The sequence below is a fragment of the Curcuma longa genome, chromosome 2 (genome assembly GCF_044706935.1).
Source record: "Curcuma longa cultivar G26 ecotype Majalengka, Jawa Barat chromosome 2, ITB_CL_G26_1.1, whole genome shotgun sequence".
NCBI lineage: Eukaryota > Viridiplantae > Streptophyta > Magnoliopsida > Zingiberales > Zingiberaceae > Curcuma > Curcuma longa.
Genome location: NC_133862.1, coordinates 13,160,046 through 13,182,803, shown reverse-complemented (window position 1 = coordinate 13,182,803; position 22,758 = coordinate 13,160,046). Strand labels below are relative to the sequence as shown.

Genomic DNA, 22,758 nt, shown 5'->3' with positions numbered 1-22,758 from the left:
TTGGCACCTTTGTGTGGGAGACTCAAAACCAGAATTTCTTACCATATCTATCTTCTACACACTCTACACTTCCATCTTATTGTAAAATTTCAGAAATCAAGTCGTTTAGGTCCATCAATGAATTTCGGTCAAAACTCATGGATCTAGAGAGCTCCGATTGAACCTATTCCAACTCCTATAGGTGTATTAGATGAATCTAAGTCTAAATAAGTCATCTTTTACTATTTTAAAGTTCTTCCAATAGTACTCAAAATGAATTGAAACTTTTAGAATACTGTAGTGCTGATTTTCAAAAATCAACACAATAATGTGTGATCAGAACCAACATTGTGATGCTGGTTTATGAACAGTAGCATCACTGTGGTGTTGATTTTCAAAAATCAACACAACATTCTATGCTAGTTGGCACGCGATCATAACTTCGTCTACGTGTATTAGGACTAGGATTGGACACCATATATACCTTCTACACACTAACCTCTCCCATCTCATGGTAAAATTTCAAATATCCAAAATATCCTAAGTCCATCAATGGATTTCGATCAAAATTTATTGATGGACCTAGAGAATTTGATTGGACCATTTCAAATCTTATAGATTTCTGTAGTACCCAGAAGTCCAAGGGCGTCCTCCGTTATCATCGTAAAGGATTTCCAACATTGCTCAATTGGTTTAGAAAGTTTCAGACTTTATGCTAATTGACACGGGTCTATAACTTTGTGTAAGAGACTCAGAATTAGGATTTCTTACCATATCTATCTTTTAACACTCCACACTTCCATCTCATTATAAAATTTTAAAAATTCAAGTCGTTTAGGTCTATTAATGAGTTTTGGTCAAAACTCATTGATAGACTTAGAGAGTTTTGATTTGGGCTTATATTCTAACTCATGGAGGTTTCTACTATGCCTAGGAGTTTAGCTAAATGTGTCATTCATTATCATTGTAAAGGATTTTTAATTTACACTGCTCAAAAAGTTTAGAAAATTTTCATTAAAAATAACTTTGTGGAAATTGACACAAGCAAATAACTTTGTTAATTTTATTTTTTAAATTTTAAAATAAATATATATATTAATAAAATAATTTATTAAAATAATTATTTTAATGCACATATATTACTTAATCCTCTCACTTTTTTTAAATTTAAAATTTTATATTTCGCTTAATAAAATAATTTATTAAAATGATTATTTTAATAAAATAATTTATTAAATTAATAAAGCTAATATGATAATTTTATTTTAATAAAATAATTCATTAAAATTAATTATTTTAATAAAGGAATTTATTAAAAATAAATATAATTTGTTAATTTCATTTTTTTAAAATTTAAAAAATATATATATTTTTATTAAAATAATTAATTTATTAAAATATCGCTAAATCCATTCCCATCCATTAATTTTATTTTTTAAATTTAAAATAAATTTATTTTTTTTCTCCCCTTTAAATTAAAATTTATTGAATTAAATAATTTAATTTTAATTAGATTCCTCCTCTTCTTTTTTCTAATTGACTTAGTTTTAAAATCAGAGGGTAATCATGGAAAAAATTTTGTTAACCTCCTCTTCTTCTTCCTTTCTCCTGCCAAGCGCAATCACATTACCAGGTTATAATCGATTTACTTATTAACGATCAGACGATCGATTAATTAATCGATCAGACGATCAGACGATAATTAACCCTCAGACGATCAAACACCAGACGATCGATGATTGGGCTCATTAAGTCATGTGTTTAATCGATGATTAAGCCAAATGTGCCCTATTATCGATCGAGAGCCTTTTTAATATTGTTTAAAAGGTTTAAAAAATTTCAGATTTTGTCCAAATTGACACAAGCAAATAACTTTGTGTAAAATCCGGTAATCATGATTTTTCATCATATCTATCTTCTGCACATATCACACTTTCCTCTCACTATAAAATTTTAAAAATCTAAATTATTTAAGTTCATCAATAGATTTTGATCAAAATTCATTAATGAATCTAGGGAGTTCCAATGAGGTTCATTTCAACCCTTATGAATTTATTAGGTGAATATAAGTTGAAATAAATATTCTTTTATTATTTTAAGATACTTCTAACAATGCTAAAAATAATTTAAACTTTTAGAATACTATGGTGCTAATTTCTGAAGATCAACATCACTATGGTGTTAGTCTTTAGAAATAACACCATAGCGATTTTATATTTAAGCTGTGGATTTTTAACTAGTACTAAAAAGTGATTTTTTATTTTTATTAATAAAATTAACCCTCGTTATTAATTTTATTTTTATTTTTTATTCTTTTATAATTAGATATTAAAAAATTAGAGATGTTAAAAAATAGAAAATATATTTTTAATGTTTTATTAATATTCTTTTTATACTTTTTTTAAAATTTTTAATTATAAAATTAAAATTAAAATTAAAATTAAAAATAAATAAATTTAGAGGTTTATTTATTAAAATTTAAATAATATTTAAATTAATTTAATTTAATTTAAAAGAAAAGAGAAGTTGCACGTATATATATATATTAAAGAGAGAGGAAAGAAATATATAGAAATAAAATTATAATTAAGTGTATTTTTTTAAGAATAATAAAGACTTATGCATTGTTGGGAATTTTGAAATTGCATGTACGTCCTAGAATTTGCTCACAACAATACAATCTAGATTTTTTTTTTCTTCAAGTTAACAGATATTTTCCTTTCTAGGTTTATTCAAACCAAACTAGACGCGTTACAAGGACCATCATCACCAAGCTCAATCAAACCCGATCTGATAGATGCGTTACAAAGACCATCATTCCGCTTCCTCAAATTAAAGACTTTAAACGCCCCTCTTCTTCCTCTCCACCGCCATCTCAGATCCGGCTTTCGGCGATGCCTCCCGGCGACCGATCTCCATCCCCTTCTTTCGCCTCGTCCGCCTTCATATTCCTCTTCTTTCTAGCCGCCACGGCTTTCGCCTCCGAATCTGACCACAAGGTACGCCGGTGCTCCCGCCGCTGGATTGGCTAATCACCCTGTCATGACTCTGGCATGTCTGATGAGATCTTCAAGTTACAACGTTCTCATTTTTTTATCCGCCATCATTTGATGCGAAAAGCCGTTTCTGTGGTGATCGCGCGATTTCGGCATCAGTTTGTCGCTGCTTGTTATTTTTAATCTACGTGTAGATCTGGACCTGGATTGTTTCCTGATACTTCTTGATATATATTCATTATTGATTTAGTTTATTTTGGTTTGGATTTAGCCTCTTTTTTGACGATCCATGGTTACCAAGAAGCTATGGTAGCTCAGTCGGACACTAACATGTGGATGAATCTGGAAGAAGTTTCAGAGATGGAACCAAGGTCAAAATTTGGCATTCCATGAAGCTTTTATGTGTTCATAGTATCTGCTTACACGAATTAGGGAGGAGTGATTTTGTCTAATAGGAAATTCCAGATCCACTTTATGGGGCAAGTTTGAGTTTGTGGATTCACCTTCGACCTGCACGTGGTTACTTGTCTTACCTTGATGAAGGATGGGAACTTAGTTCCCTGAAAGAAATTAATTCTTTCCGTAGCTCAATTGTATCCGATGTGATGTTATTAGCTTGAGGAGATAATGTATACATATCACTTCTATTGGATATATGACCACACTTGTTTGAATTTGGTTCTAGCACTGGTTAACTTTTTGTAATGCTGATCTATTGTAGTCTATAGATTTTAAAATGGTAAATGGTATTTTTTTTTGATATTCTTTAACAAAATGGAAGTATTTATTGCAAGTTCCTCTGCCTCTTTAAGTGGTTTCTCTTTCTCATTTCCATACACACAGCTTTTTATTGTGATTTTCATATGCATTGCCAATTTACTTGCAGTACCAAGCAGAAGACCTGGTCACACTATGGGTAAACAAGGTTGGGCCTTATAATAACCCTCAAGAAACATACAACTATTACACTCTTCCGTTTTGCCATCCATCTGAGAACCCTGCACATAAGTGGGGTGGGCTAGGAGAGGTCCTAGGCGGAAATGAACTAATAGACAGCCAGATTCCTATAAAGTTTGAAAGTATGCAGTTTTGTCACATAGTTGTTCCTCATTTTCAATTCATGATCGGATGCAAATAAAGACTATGAAATACGGTGCATAGTTAATGATTTATTTCTTCAATTTGAAATTTGAGAATTGATGTGCAGGAAATATTGAAAAGGGCACCATTTGTGCAATTGAACTTGATGCCACAAAAGTTAAGAAATTCACAGATGCTATAGAGAACTCTTATTGGTTTGAATTTTTCATAGGTATTGACACAGTTTTTCCGTATCTGGTACTTTAATAAGTATGGGATATCCTGTTTTGTTGTCTTCCTGTGTTCTTTCCTCTGCAATTATTTTCTTTTTGTTTAGTTACTTATCCTTTATTTATTTCTTCTTTCTGATCCTCACTTGGAGCTGCATCGTAGATGACTTACCTTTACAGGGTAAGCTTCTGTCAATTGTAATTGTCTTTTATATGTATTTTATGTTTCATTAAACTTCACATTCCTGGATGTACAAATTTGTACTTTCAGGGTTTGTTGGAGAGACTGATAAGAATGACAAAGATAAGCATTACCTTTACACACATAAAAGCATTCTGATCCAACACAACAAAGATCAGGTAAAGCAACCATTGGGTCTCTTTATGAGTAATAGAAAATTTTCTTCTTAGGAGACAATCTGGGTGTCAGTTATTTTATGGGTTGCTTTGTTGCAGATTATTCATGTTAATCTCACTCAAGAAAATCCTAAACTTTTGGAACCGGGGAAAAAGTTTGATATGACATATGCAGTCAAATGGGAGCCAACAAATGTGACATTTGCCCGCCGATTTGAGGTTTACTTGGATTACCCCTTTTTTGAGCACCAGGTAATGTAGTTATTGCTCGGTTGCATATCATATACTTTTGCTAACTCTCAATGTGGATCTTCCTGTACATCAATACATTATATTAGAAAAAATATCTTACATATCCTGCTGATCATGGTTTTGAAATCCACGTTATACAAGCTATATTGTTCAAGACTACCCGTGTTATAAGCACCAGGTAATGTAGTTATTGCTTGGTTATGTATCACATACTCTTGCTACCTCACAATGTGGGCCTTTTCTGTACATCAATGCATTATATTAGAACATCTTAAGTTTCCTCCAGGTCATTGTTTTTCAAAGCATGCTATAGAAGCCATATTGTTCCAGCAATCTGATGGTAGAGATATTACATTTAAACTTTGTTAGTGATATCGATTGACATGTGTGATCCATAAAGTTTTTCCCTACTTGAGATAACAAAAAATTGTATGCTTTGACAGATTCACTGGTTCTCTATCTTCAATTCATTCATGATGGTTATTTTCCTCACTGGCTTGGTATCTATGATATTGATGAGAACTCTTAGAAATGATTATGCAAAATATGCTCGGGAAGATGATGATCTTGAAAGTTTGGTAAGTCTGTGATTGTTTGATATGCAGATTTCAGCTTTAGTCACTATCTCAGTTGAGATAGTGATGGGTCTAAGCCGTGATGCTAAAGCCAACTTGGTTTCTTATATGAATTGATTTTTGGTTAGGAAAGAGATGTTAGTGAAGAATCTGGTTGGAAATTAGTTCATGGGGATATCTTTCGACCTCCTCGGAATTTGGTTTTTATGTCTGCTCTTGTTGGTATTGGTGCCCAGTTGGCCACACTTGTTCTTCTAGTTATTTTGCTGGCTATTATTGGAACACTATATATCGGGTATGTATAACCTTATTTTTATAATATGCTAAATGGATTTAGAGCAAAGAGAATGGGTAGCTAGATTGTGCTATTATTTCCATTCAATACATAAAATAACAGTTTACTAGAGCTTATTAGAAGTTAAACTAGTTTTGCATACCTGTTCGATTCCTTTCAACTTAAATTTGTTATCGATTATTATTGTTGTTTAATATTTTACCAAAGAATGATCATTAATCTGATTTAACTTCTCTTATAGTACTATAATATGGTTGCACTAATCAATCAGGTGACAGTTATTGCATATTCAAGATTGATGAAAATTTTTGTTTTCTGCCTTCTTTTGAATTGTATTTGCTTCCTGTATGTTGGTTCAGTATACGCTGACAATTCCTCAGTACAGTTCATGGCCATTACATTTTTCTCATCTTCTAGTTATATTCAGACTTTTGTTTGGCGGTATCTTTTTCTTTGGATTGTTACCCACCAACCAACTATGTACTAAATAAAGTACATAAATTGCCACATCCAATTCCTTCTCATGTATAACCCATAACTTCTAAGCTGATTATTATTGTGTTGGTATACTTATCAGAATTGTGGTGGTTTCTATTTCATGTAGATAGCTTATTGTGTGTCTATTTTGTTAATTCTCTGTGATACAGTAAAATAATTCAGTCTAAATTATTTCATAAGAGCATTTCTAAATTTTTGTGTCAATCAGTAATTCAGTGTGAAAAAGAATGCTTATATTTGCTCAATATGAGTTCTGGTTTTAATTTGATATTTATCTAGTGTTATTTGTCCTCTAATCTTTTGCATGCTGACTTTGATTACTTCACCCTACTTTTTTTTACTAGGCGAGGTACTATCATAACTACATTCATTGTGTGCTATGCCCTTACCTCATTTGTCTCTGGCTATGTTAGTGGTGGACTTTATTCGCGTAATGGCGGTATGGTTCCTTTGAAATATTCACCTTTTCTTTCCATTATGCAATTTTTATGCTTCTTAATTGGGTTTCTTCCAAAAGAAGTTCCTATCATGTCATATTAACGAATCTAGGCTCTCTCAGACACATGGAAGCAATTTTCTTTAGAGAAAAGACTTTCACTTAATTTGTCTGAATATTACATCTGTTTATTTTTGCAGGTAAAAATTGGATAAAAGCAATGATTCTGATGGCATCATTGTTTCCCTTCATATGCTTTGGAATTGGCTTCATACTTAACACAATTGCTATATTTTATGGATCATTGGCAGCTATTCCATTTGGGACAATGGTGGTTATGTTCATATTATGGGCTTTCATTTCATTTCCTCTTGCACTTTTAGGCACTGTTGTTGGTAGGAACTGGAGTGGTTCACCAAACAATCCATGCCGTGTGAAGACCATCCCCCGTCCTATTCCTGAGAAGAAATGGTATCTAACACCATCTGTCATCTCACTTATGGGAGGATTGCTTCCATTTGGTAGTATCTTCATTGAGATGTATTTTGTTTTCACATCATTCTGGAATTATAAGGTAAGTTTATGCATCTGCTTGTAACTTTACACTCAAAATAATGTTTAGAATTCCATTCATTGTATCAGTTCAATCATGACTATCGGTAATAATCTGCACTTGCTTGTCAAGTAATATTTTGCCATAGGCAATATTTGTTTTCTTGAATACCTAGTCGGCAGAAGTGCAAATTTCTAGTTGGCATTTTGTCCAGTTCAGATATTTGTCAAGTAATATCAAAATTCTAAGATTTGACTAATAATTTTGGTTGTCTTGCTTGGACAGGTATATTATGTGTATGGATTCATGTTACTGGTCTTCTTAATCCTTCTCATTGTCACCATTTGTGTGACTATAGTGGGCACATATTTCTTGCTTAATGCTGAGAACTATCACTGGCAGTGGACTTCATTCTTTTCTGCTGCATCAACAGCCATCTATGTGTATCTTTACTCTATTTACTACTACTATGTGAAGACCAAAATGTCTGGCTTTTTCCAGACTAGTTTCTACTTTGGCTATACTCTAATGTTCAGTTTGGGTTTAGGAATTCTTTGTGGTGAGTCCAACTATTTTCAAATCGTCATAAACTCCATGTTTTATATTATGCTTCTCTAAGGAGGATCATTAAATTAAATTCTATTGGTGACTTGTTTCCATTTTTTTTTATCAGGTGCTGTTGGCTATCTTGGCTCTACTTTGTTCGTGAGAAGAATCTACAGAAACATTAAATGTGACTAGCAAGCTACATGAAATCCAGGGAGATTGATACCATATACCGTCGCCAAATTTTGAAACAGCAGAACTTGAAGCTGAGAGTTATTGTTGATTACAAGTTGATGTAGCTCGTCAAATTCCACGAGAGTAGGTTGTCCTAGCATCCTTTTTCTTTCTTTATGTTCTGTTTTGAACTTAGCGGAACGATGTAATTTTTAGCTTATTTTAGTGTAATATGGAAACTACAGATATTTTCTTTACCTATATCAGTGTAATTATGTACAAGAAGGGTCAGCCTGTAGTAAACAGTAGTGGCTACAAATGTACCCACAGTTGGCAGCTCCTATTCTAGTACCATTCTATCCACTTCTAAGTAGAGCTATTTTTGATACAACTGCTTAAAATTTATAATGTCTTGTCATGAAGCCTTGTTTGAAACTTGGAAAGCTATCCTATCAACTAATGATTCAATCTTTCTATCATGCATATCATTCAATCTTTTGTGTTTTCCCCCCAGCAATTCATAGAACTTGTGGGTCTCTATACGCTGTGTTTCGTCTGTAAAGATTTGTTGCAAGCGTTTCACAGGGTTTATAAGATTTGAATTGGAAAACGGCGGGGATGTGTTGGATTCCTTTTTATGTTTTAGTTACTAATGGTTGCCTAAATATTTTAAAAATCAAGGATGATTATTTGAAAATATGTAAATTGTATATAATTTAACTATTTAAAACATCTACAAAACAAAACCTCATTTCCTCTCAAGTCACCCACCGATAAAGGTGAGACAGAAGCAATTAATCCCTAATTATTATACCTAGGGAGCAACTAAAAGAAATGTCCTAAAGATAGTGCAGACGGATAACATAATGAATTAAGTTTGATGTTTGATCTGTTTATTTATATTCGTTCGATACGTGATTAATAAAATAAATAAATTTAAATAATTTATTAAATTAAATAAATAAATTAATATATATATATATAGAAATGATATATTATATATTTTATGTTGTACATTTCGTGAATATTTAATATTTTTATTTTTATTTTATTTAATCTAAATATTATATCTTATTTGAATCTTAAATATTATATTCTAAATTAAAAAAAAATAATATTAGATGTTTCATAAAATATATAATATATTAAATTCTTTTATATATATACATTTGAAGTAAGATGTTAAGATGGTTACGGCATAAAATATTTAACATATTAAATCCTCTTATATATTTGAAGTTAGATGTTAAGATGGTTAAGGCATCCTACCGGCTACGTGCAAAAGACGGTTTAGGCATCCCACTGATATTTCTAAAGTTAAGAGGCCTTTTTTGTAAGATTTCACAAGTAGGTGTTTCTCTGGCCCCATTGTCCTCGTTCTTGTGGCCCTGTGGCCCCCGTCCCGACTCGGCAACCGTTACCTCGCTCGTCGATGTCTCTCCGACGTCCCCTCGACATCTTTCGCTCTCCCGTGTCTCTCTGGCGAGCAGCACTGCAGCGCCATCCCTCGATCGTGCCTCTCCAGTAGGTGTTTGGCGCCTCGGCCACTCCCAAATTCCAGCACACGCTTCGCACTTTTGACTTCTCGTCTGAGGACCGAACCACGGAGGTATTAACGTTTCATTTCAGCTAACGCTTGCTCAATGCCTAGTTCTCTTATTATTTTGGAATGCTTTAGTCTTTAACATGTCAAAATTGTTTGTGAAACAGTTATGGGTGTTCCTGCACAATTGTAGTTAATATTTTCCATCACAGTGATTTAAATAATGAGCAAGTGATCTAGAAAGAATATGGATTCTTTCAAACAAGTAGAGATACGTCATAATTAATTTGGAGAACTACCCTTAGTTACCTCCAATGCTTTTCTCAGAAAAATTAATTGGGGAAGATGAGCCATTTGATAGTGTGATAGTGGAAACCCTAGGTTTGGGCGATCGACTGTACAAACACCTGGGTGGCGGATTAATAGAAGCTAAGTAATTTTAATATTGTTAATTAAATATTGTTTTTAGATTTTGTCCGTTAATTTAGAATTGGTCAATTGACCTGGTTTATGTAAACCTCTATATATTGCATCGTTTAGGGATGCAACATAATCAATAAAGTTTATTCCTTTGCATCCATCTTTTGTTCTAATATGGTATCAGAGCGGGATACCCTAATTCCCTTTTTTTTTCCTTCTCCCTGCGCCGCCTCTCTCTCCCCTGCTCTCTTCTCTCTTGCTCTGCACCGCGCCGCCTCGCTGCACCGCCTCGCTGCATTAGCTCCGCTGCAGGCCGACGCCGCCAACACCAGCGGCACTTCGTTTTGCTACCTCGCCGGGTGCAGAAGACGCGAACAGCCCCGGCTCGGCCTTTCTCCTTTTTCCCGTGCACTCGCGCGTCCTCCCCTCTGCCGCGCGACCTCAGCGACGTGTCCTCCCCGCTGCCGCGCAACCTCAACGCCCTGCTGCCGACGCCAACCCTAAGCCGCCGAAACCTTCTCCTCTGATCAGCACCGATCTCCTCTGCCAGTGAGAAAAACAGAGAACGGCGGGCGAAGGTTACAGAGCTTGGCGTGTTTTCTGCTGCCAGTAAGTGCGGCGTGATAGAGCACCTTCCCTTGTGTCAAAGCTTGGCGTGGAAGGAAAAGGTGTCAAAGCTTGATCCTCCAGTGTGTCAAAGCTTGATCCTCCAGGCGTGGAGCGTTTCTTTAATCGTAAGATCCTTTCTCTCCATTCTGATTGGGGTGGAGAATATCAAGCCCTTCATCGTCATCTAAATTCTTCTGGCATTCTTCATCGAGTTTCATGTCCTCACACTCCCGAACAAAATGGATCTGCTGAACGGAAACATCGTCATATAATAGAAACTGCATTAGCTCTTCTCAATCATGCATCAGTTCCACTTAAATTTTAGGATGATGCAGTTCAAACTGCAGTCTATCTTATTAATTGTCTACCTACTCCGTTGCTTCAGCATAAAAGTCCCATGGAAAAACTCTACAATCAAACTCCTAACTACACCTTCTTACGTATCTTTGGTTGCGCATGTTATCCATGGCTCCGATCCTATTCTAAACATAAACTGAATCCACGTTCTCAACAATGTGTTTTTCTTGGTTATAGTAATTTGCACCATGGCTACCGTTGTCTACATATTCCGACAGGGCGTATATATATATCTCGACATGTTACTTTTGATGAGTCTCTATTTCCTTTTACAGCCTCAACTGCACCTCCATCTTCAGGGAATAATGGAACTTTCTTAATACCACCACTTAATATTCCTTCTGAGTTCTCACAGACTGCTGCTCCGACCAGTCCTGCTACAAATACAGGTGGTGATGGCATTCTAGGGCCTGCTCCAGCTTCTGTTGTAAATTCATCTGGGTCATCTGAATCGCCTCATGTGTCTTCTCCAGTACGAGCTGGACGGACTAATAATTTCAGGGGTGACAAGGCCTTAAAACCTATTCCATGTCCAATTTTGGAGGCATCTCCCGCTACAGGAAACATGGTTCCTCATTCAGAATCATCAAATAACACAACCCCTTCATCAAACTCACCTTCAACATCAACAAGTGGTGATACTCCTTGTCGCATGCATTCCTTGAGTGACATATATGCACGATGCTCAATGGCTACTCGGCATCCACTTCCTCAAGCTCTAGTGGTTTCCTCGAAAACCATTGAACCAACTTGTTTTACACAAGCAAACAAAGATCCGAATTGGCGTAATGCAATGGCAACGGAATTTGATGCACTTCTTCGCAATGGAACATGGAGCTTAGTTCCACGCACTCCCTCTATGAATATTGTGGGCTCTAAATGGATCTTCCGTCTTAAACATCGTGCTGATGGTTCTCTTGAAAGATATAAGGCTCGGCTTGTTGCAAAGGGTTTTAGTCAACAACAAGGTATTGACTTCAATGACACTTTTAGCCCAGTAGTCAAAATTACATCTGTCAGATTATTATTATCAATTGCCATTAGTTCTAATTGGTCTATCCGACAATTGGATGTTTCTAATGCATTTCTTCATGGTAATCTTGAGGAGACGGTGTTTATGGAACAACCACCTGGGTTTATTCATCCACAATTTCCGTCTCATGTATGTCACCTCAAGAAATCCATATATGGTCTTCGACAAGCTCCTCGTGCATGGTTTCATCGATTATCCAAATGGTTGCAGAGTCAAGGATTTTCTAGTTCAAAAACTGACTCCTCTCTTTTCTATAGACACAATGATGAATCCATGATATTCTTTCTTATTTATGTGGATGACATCTTATTAACTGGCAATGATCAGAAGGGCATCAACAATCTATTAAGTCTTCTTAACCAAGAATTTCCTATTCGAGATTTAGGAAATGCTCATTATTTTCTTGGCATTGAACTTATTCCGCATGAAGACGGTTATGTTCTCTCTCAGACCAAATATATCACTGGGCTTCTTCAAAAGGCTAAAATGGATGGAGCACGACCGGTCTCTACGCCGATGGCTACAAATACAGGTGTCACATCATCTTCAACCTCAGCGATGTCTGATCCCCAGATCTATCGAAGTATCGTTGGTGCTTTACAGTATGTGACTATTACACGTCCTGATATCACATTTGCAGTCAATCGTGCCTGTCAGTTTATGCATGCTCCCACCGATCAAAATTGGGAAAGTGTGAAAAGAATACTTCGCTATCTTAAAGGCACTATTCTACATGGTTTTCTTTTATATCGCCACTCATCCCGAGATTTACATGCCTATAGTGATGCAGATTGGGCAAGTTCTCCCGAAGATAGACGCTCTACCAGTGGCTATGCAATATTTCTTGGCCGGAATCTTATCTCTTGGAATTCAAAAAAGTAACCCACTGTATCCCGTTCAAGCACTGAAGCTGAATATAAAGCTATAGCTAATGCAACTTCAGAACTTATTTGGATTCAATCACTTCTTTCAGAACTTCATCTTGTCTCAAAGACTACACCGAAAATTTGGTGTGATAATATTGGAGCAACATATTTTACAGCAAATCCGGTTTTTCATGCTCGTACGAAACACGTTGAGATTGACTTTCACTTTGTTCGAGAGCGTGTGGCTAGCCAACAATTATCTGTTTCATACATCTCAGCGGAAGATCAAATTGCCGATATTTTTACTAAGCCATTATCCGGACAACGTTTCGGCAAGCTAAGATGCAAACTCAACGTCAAAGATCTCCCGTTAAGTTTGTCGGAGGGTAATAGATGTTAAGGCCCATAAAGGCCCATATACCCTGTTATCTATATATAGTTGTCTGTACCTATTGTATTCGATATCTTCCATACTCTTGTAACATGGTATCAGAGCGAGTCGATTGGGATTAGATTTATTCGCCCTAATCTACCACCGCCGTCAAATCTTTTTTTTCTTTCCGCGACTCTGCGATTGTCCTGATCGGTTCGGCCGCCGGTGCTATTTCGAGCAGTGCTATTTTTCCTCTTGAAGTCGCCCTAATCTACCGCCGCCTTCTCCGGTCCACGCCGCGCGCCGCCGCTTCGCTGAGAGCCACCATCACGGGCGTGTCCTCTGTTCCAGCGGTCGCGCGTGTCCTCTGTTCCACCGATCACGAGCGTTCCACAGCCATCACGGGTGTTCCTCTTTGCGTCGCGTGTCACGGCGGCACGCCTCGAAGATCGCGGGCGCTCCTCTGCTCTTCTCTCGGCCGTCGGCCTTGTTTCTCTCGGCCGTCGGCCTTGTTTCTCTCGGCCGTCGGCCTTGCTTCCTGATTCCGCTCGCCAACCGCCTCTTATCGTCCGCCGTCACGCATCACAGCTTCGCCTGCCAGCTGCGATCCAGCACCGTCTGGCCGCGATCTAGTCACCCGTCGGCCACGATCAGGCCGCCTTCACCGGTCGCGATCGGTTCTCCCCACCGACCGTGATCCAGACAGCGCAAGCTCGACATCGCGAGCCCGACGCCCCGAGTCCACGCAGAGCCCCCGCTGCCACTTTCCCTAATTTCAGCCTCATCTTGAGGAGAAGAAGTCACTGTTCGGTTTCTTCTGGCCTTCCCGGTTGCAGGTAAACCTCCCTCTTCTTGCTGCCAGCCAAAGAGAGTTGTTGCCGGAGTTTACAGCTTGCTGTCGGAGTTCACAGCTTACTGTCGGAGTTTCGCCACCGAAAACAGGGAGGGGTTTTCTTCCCCTACGAGTGATAACTTAGGGTTTTATTAATTTTTAATCGATTTATTTTTGGGCTTTTACATGAAAATATATTATAAAATGAATCGATTCATTCATATTTGTCCTACATTGCATGATTTAAGGCTTGATATAATTTTTGTGATTTAATGGTGAATTTTGACATTAATTTGATTTTTATTGATTTTAGGGCTAAATCGGACCTAACTCGAGCTCAACCGCGGTCAAATCGAGTCAAAATCGCCAAATCGATCAAGCCAACACGGAGGACATGACTTGGATCGAGCCCGATCAAAATCTCAGAATTTTTTGGAAACCCTAGACTGCCCTAGAGCTCAGATCAAGTTTGCACCGCAGGATCAGGATTCAACGGCCCAGATTCCTTGATTAATCAGCGGTATAAAATCAGAAAACTTACCCGATGAACAGTGGCCGCCCGACACTGTTCATCGTCCCGCGAGAAGCGAAGCTCTGCTCCTCGACGTATCAATCGGCGTGCCCACTTTCTTCCCAATTCAATTCCATCATCATCCTTGATCCAAGAGGAGTTCGAATCCGTGTCTTTGGGTGAAATCCGGCAGCTGCATTTGGCTCGTCGGCGGGGGTTCTTCCGGCGACGCCAAACTGGTTTCTTCGTGCTCCGGTCAGTGGCTGAGCAATCCGACGGTTCGAGCCAACAGAGGGGTTCTCTGAGGTTCGAAAACTATTCCTAAAGTATCAAAAAGATAATCGGAGCAAGGAAGGAGCTCGGAATCCAGTTTTGCCAATTCACAGCCCTCTGCGCCGATGCTCTGTTTCCGTCCGAAGCGGGTTTCTTCGAGCTGAACAGCATCGGGGTTGCAAGGAAACCACACCAGAGATTGAGTCGAAGCTTCTTGTGGATTCAATAGTCGAGTGACGCCGATTTGAGGAGAATCGAAGGAGGAAAAGGGAGAAGGATGCAATTTACAGTTTCTGAATTTCATGTTTCTGATTTCTCTTTAGTTTCTGATTTCAATGTTGCTGTTGATTCAAATCCTTAGCAAACTTTGTGAATTCGTTTGTTAGTTTAAGGCCTAGCTTTTGTTTGAATCTTGAATGTTTTAGAGTTCGATTAGTTGAATTCCAACCCTTCAAATGCCATCTTCATTACTGAAACTCTGAAAATCTGTCCCGTGCCATGTTCAAATGTGCTGTTGCGTGCCATTCATCATGTCTTCAATAAATGCAATAATTATTAATATCACCTTAGATGGTCAGAATTATCCAGAGTGGGCTTTCTGTGTAGAAACTGCATTAAGAGGTTATGGTTTACTTTTTCATTTAAATGAATCTCCACCTGTGCTTAAGAATGATGGTAGTAATGCTGCTGCAATAACAGAATGGCATATTAATGATGGAAAAGTGATGGCTGCCATGGTCAATAGTACTAAACAATCCATGATTATGAGTCTTTCTAAGTTCAAAACAGCTAAGGACATATGGAACAACTTGAAGAAACGCTATGTTCAGGATAGTGGTGCTCTTTTACATAATCTCATGCAGCAAACTCATGAAATTATGCAGAATGATATGTCCATTGATGAGTACTACTCTGCTTTTGATCGTTTGATGGGATCACTGATTTCCATGATACCAGAGTGTACAACTGTTCCTTGCCCAACACACAAGTTTATTGAAAAGTTTTTCACTTACAGATTTGTTATGGGAGTTCGGGCTGAATATGATTCTATTCGTACACGATTACTTCACAATTCTTCTGATCTCACTATGGCACAGGCATTGTCTGATTTACTTGCAGAAGAAACACGTCTCAAGTCTATGTCTTCTTCTGCATTTGTCTCTCATAGTGTGTTGGCAGCTTCTCAAAGGATCAGTGTACCAAAAAGCTTCTCTTCAGAGCCCTGTAAGCATTGTGGCAAGACTGGTCATCTTCCAGAGAATTGTTTTTCTATTCATCCAGAGAAGTTGGTTGACTATCGTGCACGTCGTGCTGCCCGTGGTACTGCCCGTGGTGCTCGTGGTCGTGGTACTGGTTCCACTCCTGGAGGTTCAGTGTCTATTGCTGCTGCTTCACCTGTTACTGCTCCTTCGTCGTCTTGGGTACTTGATTCAGGGGCTTCTTTTCATGTGACATCTGATCAGTCCCAGTTGGTCGCTTGCAAGCCGGTCACTGATGGAGCTTCTATTCGGACAGCTGATGGTACATCTTGTCATATCACTCACCAGGGTTCACTTTGCAATCCTTATTTTTCTGTACCAAATGTTTCTTTAGTACCTCAGTTATCCATGAATCTTCTTTCGGTTGGTCAAGTTACCGACCAAAATTGTTTTGTTGGATTTGATGACTCATCTTGTTTTATTCAGGACCGTCGAAGCGGGAAAGTGATTGGGACTGGCCATCGCCGTAAAGGTGTTCCTAGCCTTTACATCCTAGATACTTTGCGTCTTCCTTCTTCCATTGAAACTTCTGCTCGTGTGTCATCCGCTACATCGGGTTCTGTTTGTTCTTCCTTCGCCCAGTGGCATCATCGTCTTGGTCATCTTTGTGGGTCTCGACTGTCCACATTAATAAATAAAGGTTGTTTAGGTCATACAACTATTGAGTCTGATTTTCATTGTAAGGGTTGCAAACTTGGAAAACAAATACAACTACCATATTCATCTAGTATTTCTCATTCTGCTAGACATTTTGATCTTATTCATTCTGATGTATGGGGTCCTGCACCTTTTCCTTCAAAAGGTGGTCACAAATATTATGTCATTTTTATTGATGATCATTCTCGATATACATGGGTTTATTTTATGAAACATCGCTCTCAGTTGTGTTCTATTTATCAGTCTTTTGTCCGCATGGTTCACACACAATTTTCTACTCCTATTAGAGTTTTTCGTTCTGACTCTGGGGGAGAGTATTTGTCTGATGTTTTTCGCCAATTTTTGTCATCTGAGGGTACTCTTGCTCAACTCTCTTGTCCTGGTGCTCATGCTCAGAATGGTGTTGCTGAACGCAAACATCGTCATATTATAGAGACTGCCCGCACACTTTTGATTTCATCTTTTGTGCCTTCTCATTTTTGGGGTGAAGCTGTTTCTACTGCTGTCTATCTCATAAATAGACAACCCTCATCCAAACTGTCTGGAAAATGTCCCGGCGAAGTTCTTTTTGGTACTTCTCCCAGTTATGATCATCTCCGAGTTTTTGGATGTACTTGTTATGTTTTGCTTGCACCTCGTGAGCGAACTAAGTTGACTGCACAATCTGTTGAGTGTGTTTTTCTAGGATATAGTCCTGAACATAAAGGTTATCGGTGTTATGATCCTTCTTCTCGTCGCATACGTATCTCTCGCGATGTGACCTTTGTTGAGGATCGCCCTTTCTTTTATAACCCCTCTACTCAGCCCTCATATTCTCCCACAGAATCTACATCATTCCTGTGTTTACCTCCTATCTCATCCTCTGATGATGTCACTACTCCTCATCATATTACCCCCATTCATGCTCCTTCTATTTCCATCACGCCACCTTCACAGGGGACTACACCTCCTCCTGTACCACTTCCATTTCATCCTAAACCACCTATCACACATGTATTCCATCGTCGTCCCACAAATCTCACAGTGTCTCCATCTAGTTCTACCACCACGGCCAGTCCTGATTCACCTGCTGTTGATGTTTCTAATAATATTGATGAGTCTCATACTGCTCCTGATGAGTTACAGGTTGGTCCAAGATATAATTTAAGAGATCGTGCTACTATTGGTCCCGCTGCCAAGTATGGTTTTACATGTGTGAGTGTCGAGCCATCAACTTACCAAGAAGCTTCTATTATTCCGGAATGGCAACTTGCTATGTCTGAGGAGCTTGCTGCTCTTGATCGTACAGGCACTTGGGATATTGTTCCACTACCATCACATGCAGTGCCAATTACATCTAAATGGGTATTCAAAATTAAGACCAAGTCTGATGGTTCTATCGAGAGATACAAAGCTCGTCTTGTTGCTAGAGGTTTTCAGCAAACTCAAGGACGAGATTATGATGAGACATTTGCACCAGTTGCTCATATGACTACTGTTCGTACTCTTATTGCTGTGGCTGCTACTTCTTCTTGGACCATCTCTCAAATGGATGTTAAGAATGCTTTTCTTCATGGTGATTTGCATGAAGAAGTTTATATGCAACCACCCCTAGGTGTTGATGCTCCTCCTGGTCATGTTTGTCGTCTTCGTCGTGCTCTATATGGTCTTAAACAGGCTCCTCGTGCTTGGTTTGAGCGCTTTGTATCTGTGATACAAGCTGCTGGATTTTTACCTAGTGATCATGACCCTGCTCTATTTATTCATCTCTCTCCACGTGGACGCACTTTGCTTCTTCTATATGTTGATGATATGTTGATTACGGGAGACGATGTGGAACACATTTCTTGTGTGAAAAAGCAACTTAGTGAGCAGTTTCAAATGTCTGATTTGGGTCCACTCAGTTATTTCTTAGGGATTGAGGTATTACATTCGGCAGATGGCTACTATCTTTCTCAGTCCAAATACATACAAGACCTTATTCATAGTTCTGGCATTACAGATAGTCGAACAGCTGCGACACCTATGGATCTTCATTTACAACTTCGTTCTACTGATGGTACACCTCTTGAGGATCCGTCTCGATATCGGCGTATTGTAGGCAGCCTTGTCTATCTCACTGTTACCAGACCTGATATTGCTCATGCGGTTCATATTCTGAGTCAGTTTGTGAGTGCTCCTACTTCCATTCATTTTGGACATTTGCTTCGTGTACTACGGTACTTAAGGGGGACATCTTCTCAGTGTTTGTTCTATGCTCGTGATAGTCCACTTCAGCTTCATGCTTACTCAGACTCCACCTGGGCAAGTGATCCAACAGATCGTCGTTCTGTCACAGGTTATTGCATTTTTCTTGGTTCTTCTCCTCTTACATGGAAGTCTAAAAAGCAGGTGGCTGTATCTCGTTCTAGTACAGAAGCAGAACTTCGAGCACTTGCCACTACCACTTCAGAGATAGTATGGCTTCGATGGTTATTAGCAGATTTTGGTATTTCTTGTGATGCTCCTACACCTCTTCTGTGTGACAATACTGGAGCTATACAAATTGCCAATGATCCTGTGAAGCATGAACTTACAAAGCATATTGGTGTTGATGCTTTCTTTACTCGGTCTCATTGTCATCAGAAAACAATTGCTCTTCAGTATGTGCCCTCAGAACTACAAGTGGCAGATTTTTTCACTAAAGCACAAACTCGAGAGCAACATCGGCTTCATTTACTCAAACTCAATGTTTCAGAACCTCCACTTCCACCTTGAGTTTGAAGGGGGGTGTTAAGGCCCATAAAGGCCCATATACCCTGTTATCTATATATAGTTGTCTATACCTATTGTATTCTTATGCTTCCATATTCATGTAACAAAAAAATAAAATTAATAAAATAGAAAAAGAAGCCCTTGTTCAACGACTTACAATTATTCAACGATTAATTTTTTTAAAAATATCTATAAATACATCTTCAATATTTCATTCTATTCATCCTATCACTTTCTACTTCTATATTTTCTTTCTTTCATTTTATATTTATATTTTTATTCGAAATGAATGAAAATTCTTCTTTTACAAATCTTTTGAATTCTCCAAATGTGGAAGAGAATACATCTTTCCAAAATACTCGCATTCATCTAAATGTCAACTAATCTCAATTTTCCTTTCACACAATATCTTCCAAATTTTCAAAAATTTCATATGTTCCACAATATCCTCCAAATTTCCAAAGTTTTCAAAAAATTTTGACGAATCCAAGTAACGCTGCCCCTCCATTTGATATGTATCCACCTAAGATTGATTAGTCATGGGCAACCAATTTGGGATCTCCCTCTACTGTACGTATTTTCTCCTCTACAACCATCAGTTATACTTTCGAATGAATCAAGAAGGACTAGTGTCAATGCATCTGTCAGCAACAAAGAACCTGTAACACCATCTTTTGTTCTAGGAATTCAGTGGCCACCACACTTATCACACATAGAGCGCGAATATGAATCGGAGATAGATGACTCAAAATGAATAGTTTGATCTCCCAATGAAGACATGGTCCTTGCGAAGTCATGGGTCACTATCAGTACCGATGTAGTCATTAGTAATGACTAGAAAGATCAAGCTTTTTGGAAAGGTATCACTGATTACTACAACAAGCATCGACTCGCTAGAACTGTGTCGAGAATTTGGAAGGGGCTAAAATCACATCACTATAAGTTCGCACCGATGGTGAATGAATTTTATGCAAACTATAATAATTTTTATACTCATCGTCAAAGTAGTTAAAGTGACGAGAATGTATTAAAGAACGCACTGAATATGTAGAAAGCCAATAACAATGACTTCAAGTATATGCATGTGTGGAGGGTTCTCAGAGAGTATGAGAAATATGCTTCACAATCAGTTGGTCATCACTTTAGCAAGAAGGTAAGGACATCCGAATCAGGGGGGCACATTAACACATCAAAATCCGGATACGAGTTTTGATATGGATGACTGTGAAGTCCGCATTCATCCAATAGGATAAAAGACAACAAAGAAGAAGGACAAATCCAAAGTCAGAGAGAGTGACAAAATGAATAAAGCATCGACATAGATTGACAAGATATTAAAGAATATCAAATGTAAAAAATGATTTTGTGGAAAGTCGAAGTCCTTCATAAGGATTATGAAATTCTTATGAAAGATACTAGTGAAATGACACTAGGACAACTTTATATATATGAGAAAATAATTGAAAAAATTAAACAAAGACATGACCTGATGTAGATGTGTTTAAGTTGATCTTTATATATTGATAGAATTTCTATCTTTTTAGTTGATGTATTGTATTATTTATGCAATCTATTTTTTAATTATTAATATCATTCAATGCTAGCAATTATATGGATTTAATAAATTAGTCGTTAAAAAGTAACAATGACAAAATAGCCATTACAAAGTAGTTGTTACCAGAGACGGATCTAAGTAGGGGCTACCCTTGGCTTAGCCCAGCCCTGTGAGACGAGGAGTGGCTCGCTAATAGAGGGATCGACGGGGAGGAAGGATTGAGTGAAGAGGCGACCAAGGGGGCTTTGGAAGTAGGTTTGCTGATCGCCGATGCCGATTAGGATCCATTTTCCGCTTCTGCTTCGGTTTTTGGTTTCAGTAAAAGGAATGGGGGAGGGGGAGCCATGGAGTTGCGCCTTCTTCTCTTTCTACTAGCTCTGTTGTCCACCACCCGAGTCGATGAAGGTGAGATCCATTCGCATCTCTGAAATTCCCTTTTTTGTGAGTTGATCTGGAGACTGTGGTTCGAAGGAAGAGCTTCCATTTAGTAATTGTGCAGGTTTTACTCTTTTACTCATTTTCGATTTCTCCGTTTGTATTGCGGCAAGCGTCACAACCTCTCGTTCGTGGTTCCTTTGCTTTTGTTGACGTAAAAAAGGTGTCTTAGTATTTCTTTTGTTCTAATGAATGAGAATAACTATTTTTTTTAAAAAAATATTTTTGGCGACAATAATTAATGAGTGAGTTCCAATGAGCTTCCGTTGCTTTCGATTTAATACTTTCGAGGAACAAGAGAAAGAACATGAAACGAGAGTCATGGTTGTGATTGGATAGTACATTCAGGGGGCCCACTTGTGGCTTCTGCTTCCACCTCCGGAAATTTTTTTCTATTTTTTATGCTAATTCGATTTATAATTTAAATAATTTGGTAGGCGCCTACATTGCCATCAGATCTTGTCTTGTCACATCATGGTTTTTTTATAAAAAAATAATGTTGTTTAATCATGCATTTACTATTTACTTGTTCCTTTTTTTGCAAACTATAATGCATTTGTTTATTATGCCGAAGCAAATAAAGATAAAATAAATTGCATGACTGTCGTTCAATCAATCAACTCTAAAATTGCAATAGGATTCATTCATTAAAAAAATTAAAATATTAAAGTTATTCAAGTTAAAGGGTGCAATTGTAACTAGTCAAATCTCGGATACGTAATTTACAAAATAGACTGCAGTCGTCTTGTACAAGCAATAAAAAAGAGTCTCAAAAGTATTGATCACAAACATAACTCGTAAGATGGGACAAAATGAGTTTAACAGAATATGACTTCGTGCATAGACGAATCTAAGATAGGGTTATTTTGGGCTCTAATCTAACTTTTAAAAAATTACATAGATATTTGTAGTCTACAACTTGGCATCAAAGAAAAATTGATGCGCTCTTTCTTTCTTTGTTCATTTTATTTTGATGTTTAACTCACCCCTGACTGTTACAAAATAGTAGTTACAAAAGAATTCATTGCTTAATGTTGTACTTTTTCTTTTTAAATTTTATAAAATTTCAATTATATATATAATGTAAATATAAATAAAGAGTGAGATCCATAAATAAATTGTTGGGAGGTTTTGTGATAGTAGAGAGATGAGTGAGATTTTTTTCTTTTGATATAGTATTGATGTGACATTGTAGGGACTACAAAAAAGCTCTCTAATAGCTCCCACTGTTGGAGATATGCTCTTAGTTCCTATAGAATTAGTTTTGCTTTTTTAATCACAAATAGGTTTTTGTATTTTTTCTGATCCAGCTCTTGTTTGGATGTGTGCAT

At 37.6% G+C, this 22,758-nt stretch overlaps 1 protein-coding gene and 1 pseudogene across 1 annotated transcript; both read left to right on the top strand.

Moving 5' to 3' along the window:
* The first annotated feature begins 2,796 nt into the window (after positions 1-2,796).
* Positions 2,797-8,230, top strand: LOC141821129 (transmembrane 9 superfamily member 1-like). Its single transcript, XM_074708505.1, has 12 exons — positions 2,797-2,978; positions 3,862-4,054; positions 4,183-4,287; positions 4,449-4,466; positions 4,557-4,645; positions 4,742-4,894; positions 5,338-5,472; positions 5,598-5,764; positions 6,607-6,701; positions 6,899-7,272; positions 7,537-7,810; positions 7,925-8,230. The coding sequence occupies exons 1-12, from the start codon at positions 2,874-2,876 to the stop codon at positions 7,990-7,992; spliced, it is 1,776 nt and encodes a 591-aa protein (XP_074564606.1). The 5' UTR covers positions 2,797-2,873; the 3' UTR covers positions 7,993-8,230.
* Positions 8,231-19,722: 11,492 nt separating this feature from the next.
* On the top strand, positions 19,723-20,932 carry LOC141821647 (uncharacterized; annotated as a pseudogene).
* Positions 20,933-22,758: the final 1,826 nt, after the last annotated feature.

Bases quoted from the DNA above. Each gene is read 5' to 3' on its own strand.
- LOC141821129 (XM_074708505.1), top strand. From the start codon at position 2,874: ATGCCTCCCGGCGACCGATCTCCATCCCCTTCTTTCGCCTCGTCCGCC. The intron at 6,702-6,898 runs GTATGGTTCCTT...TTATTTTTGCAG, and splicing joins ACTTTATTCGCGTAATGGCG to GTAAAAATTGGATAAAAGCA. The intron at 7,811-7,924 runs GTGAGTCCAACT...TTTTTTTATCAG, and splicing joins GGGTTTAGGAATTCTTTGTG to GTGCTGTTGGCTATCTTGGC.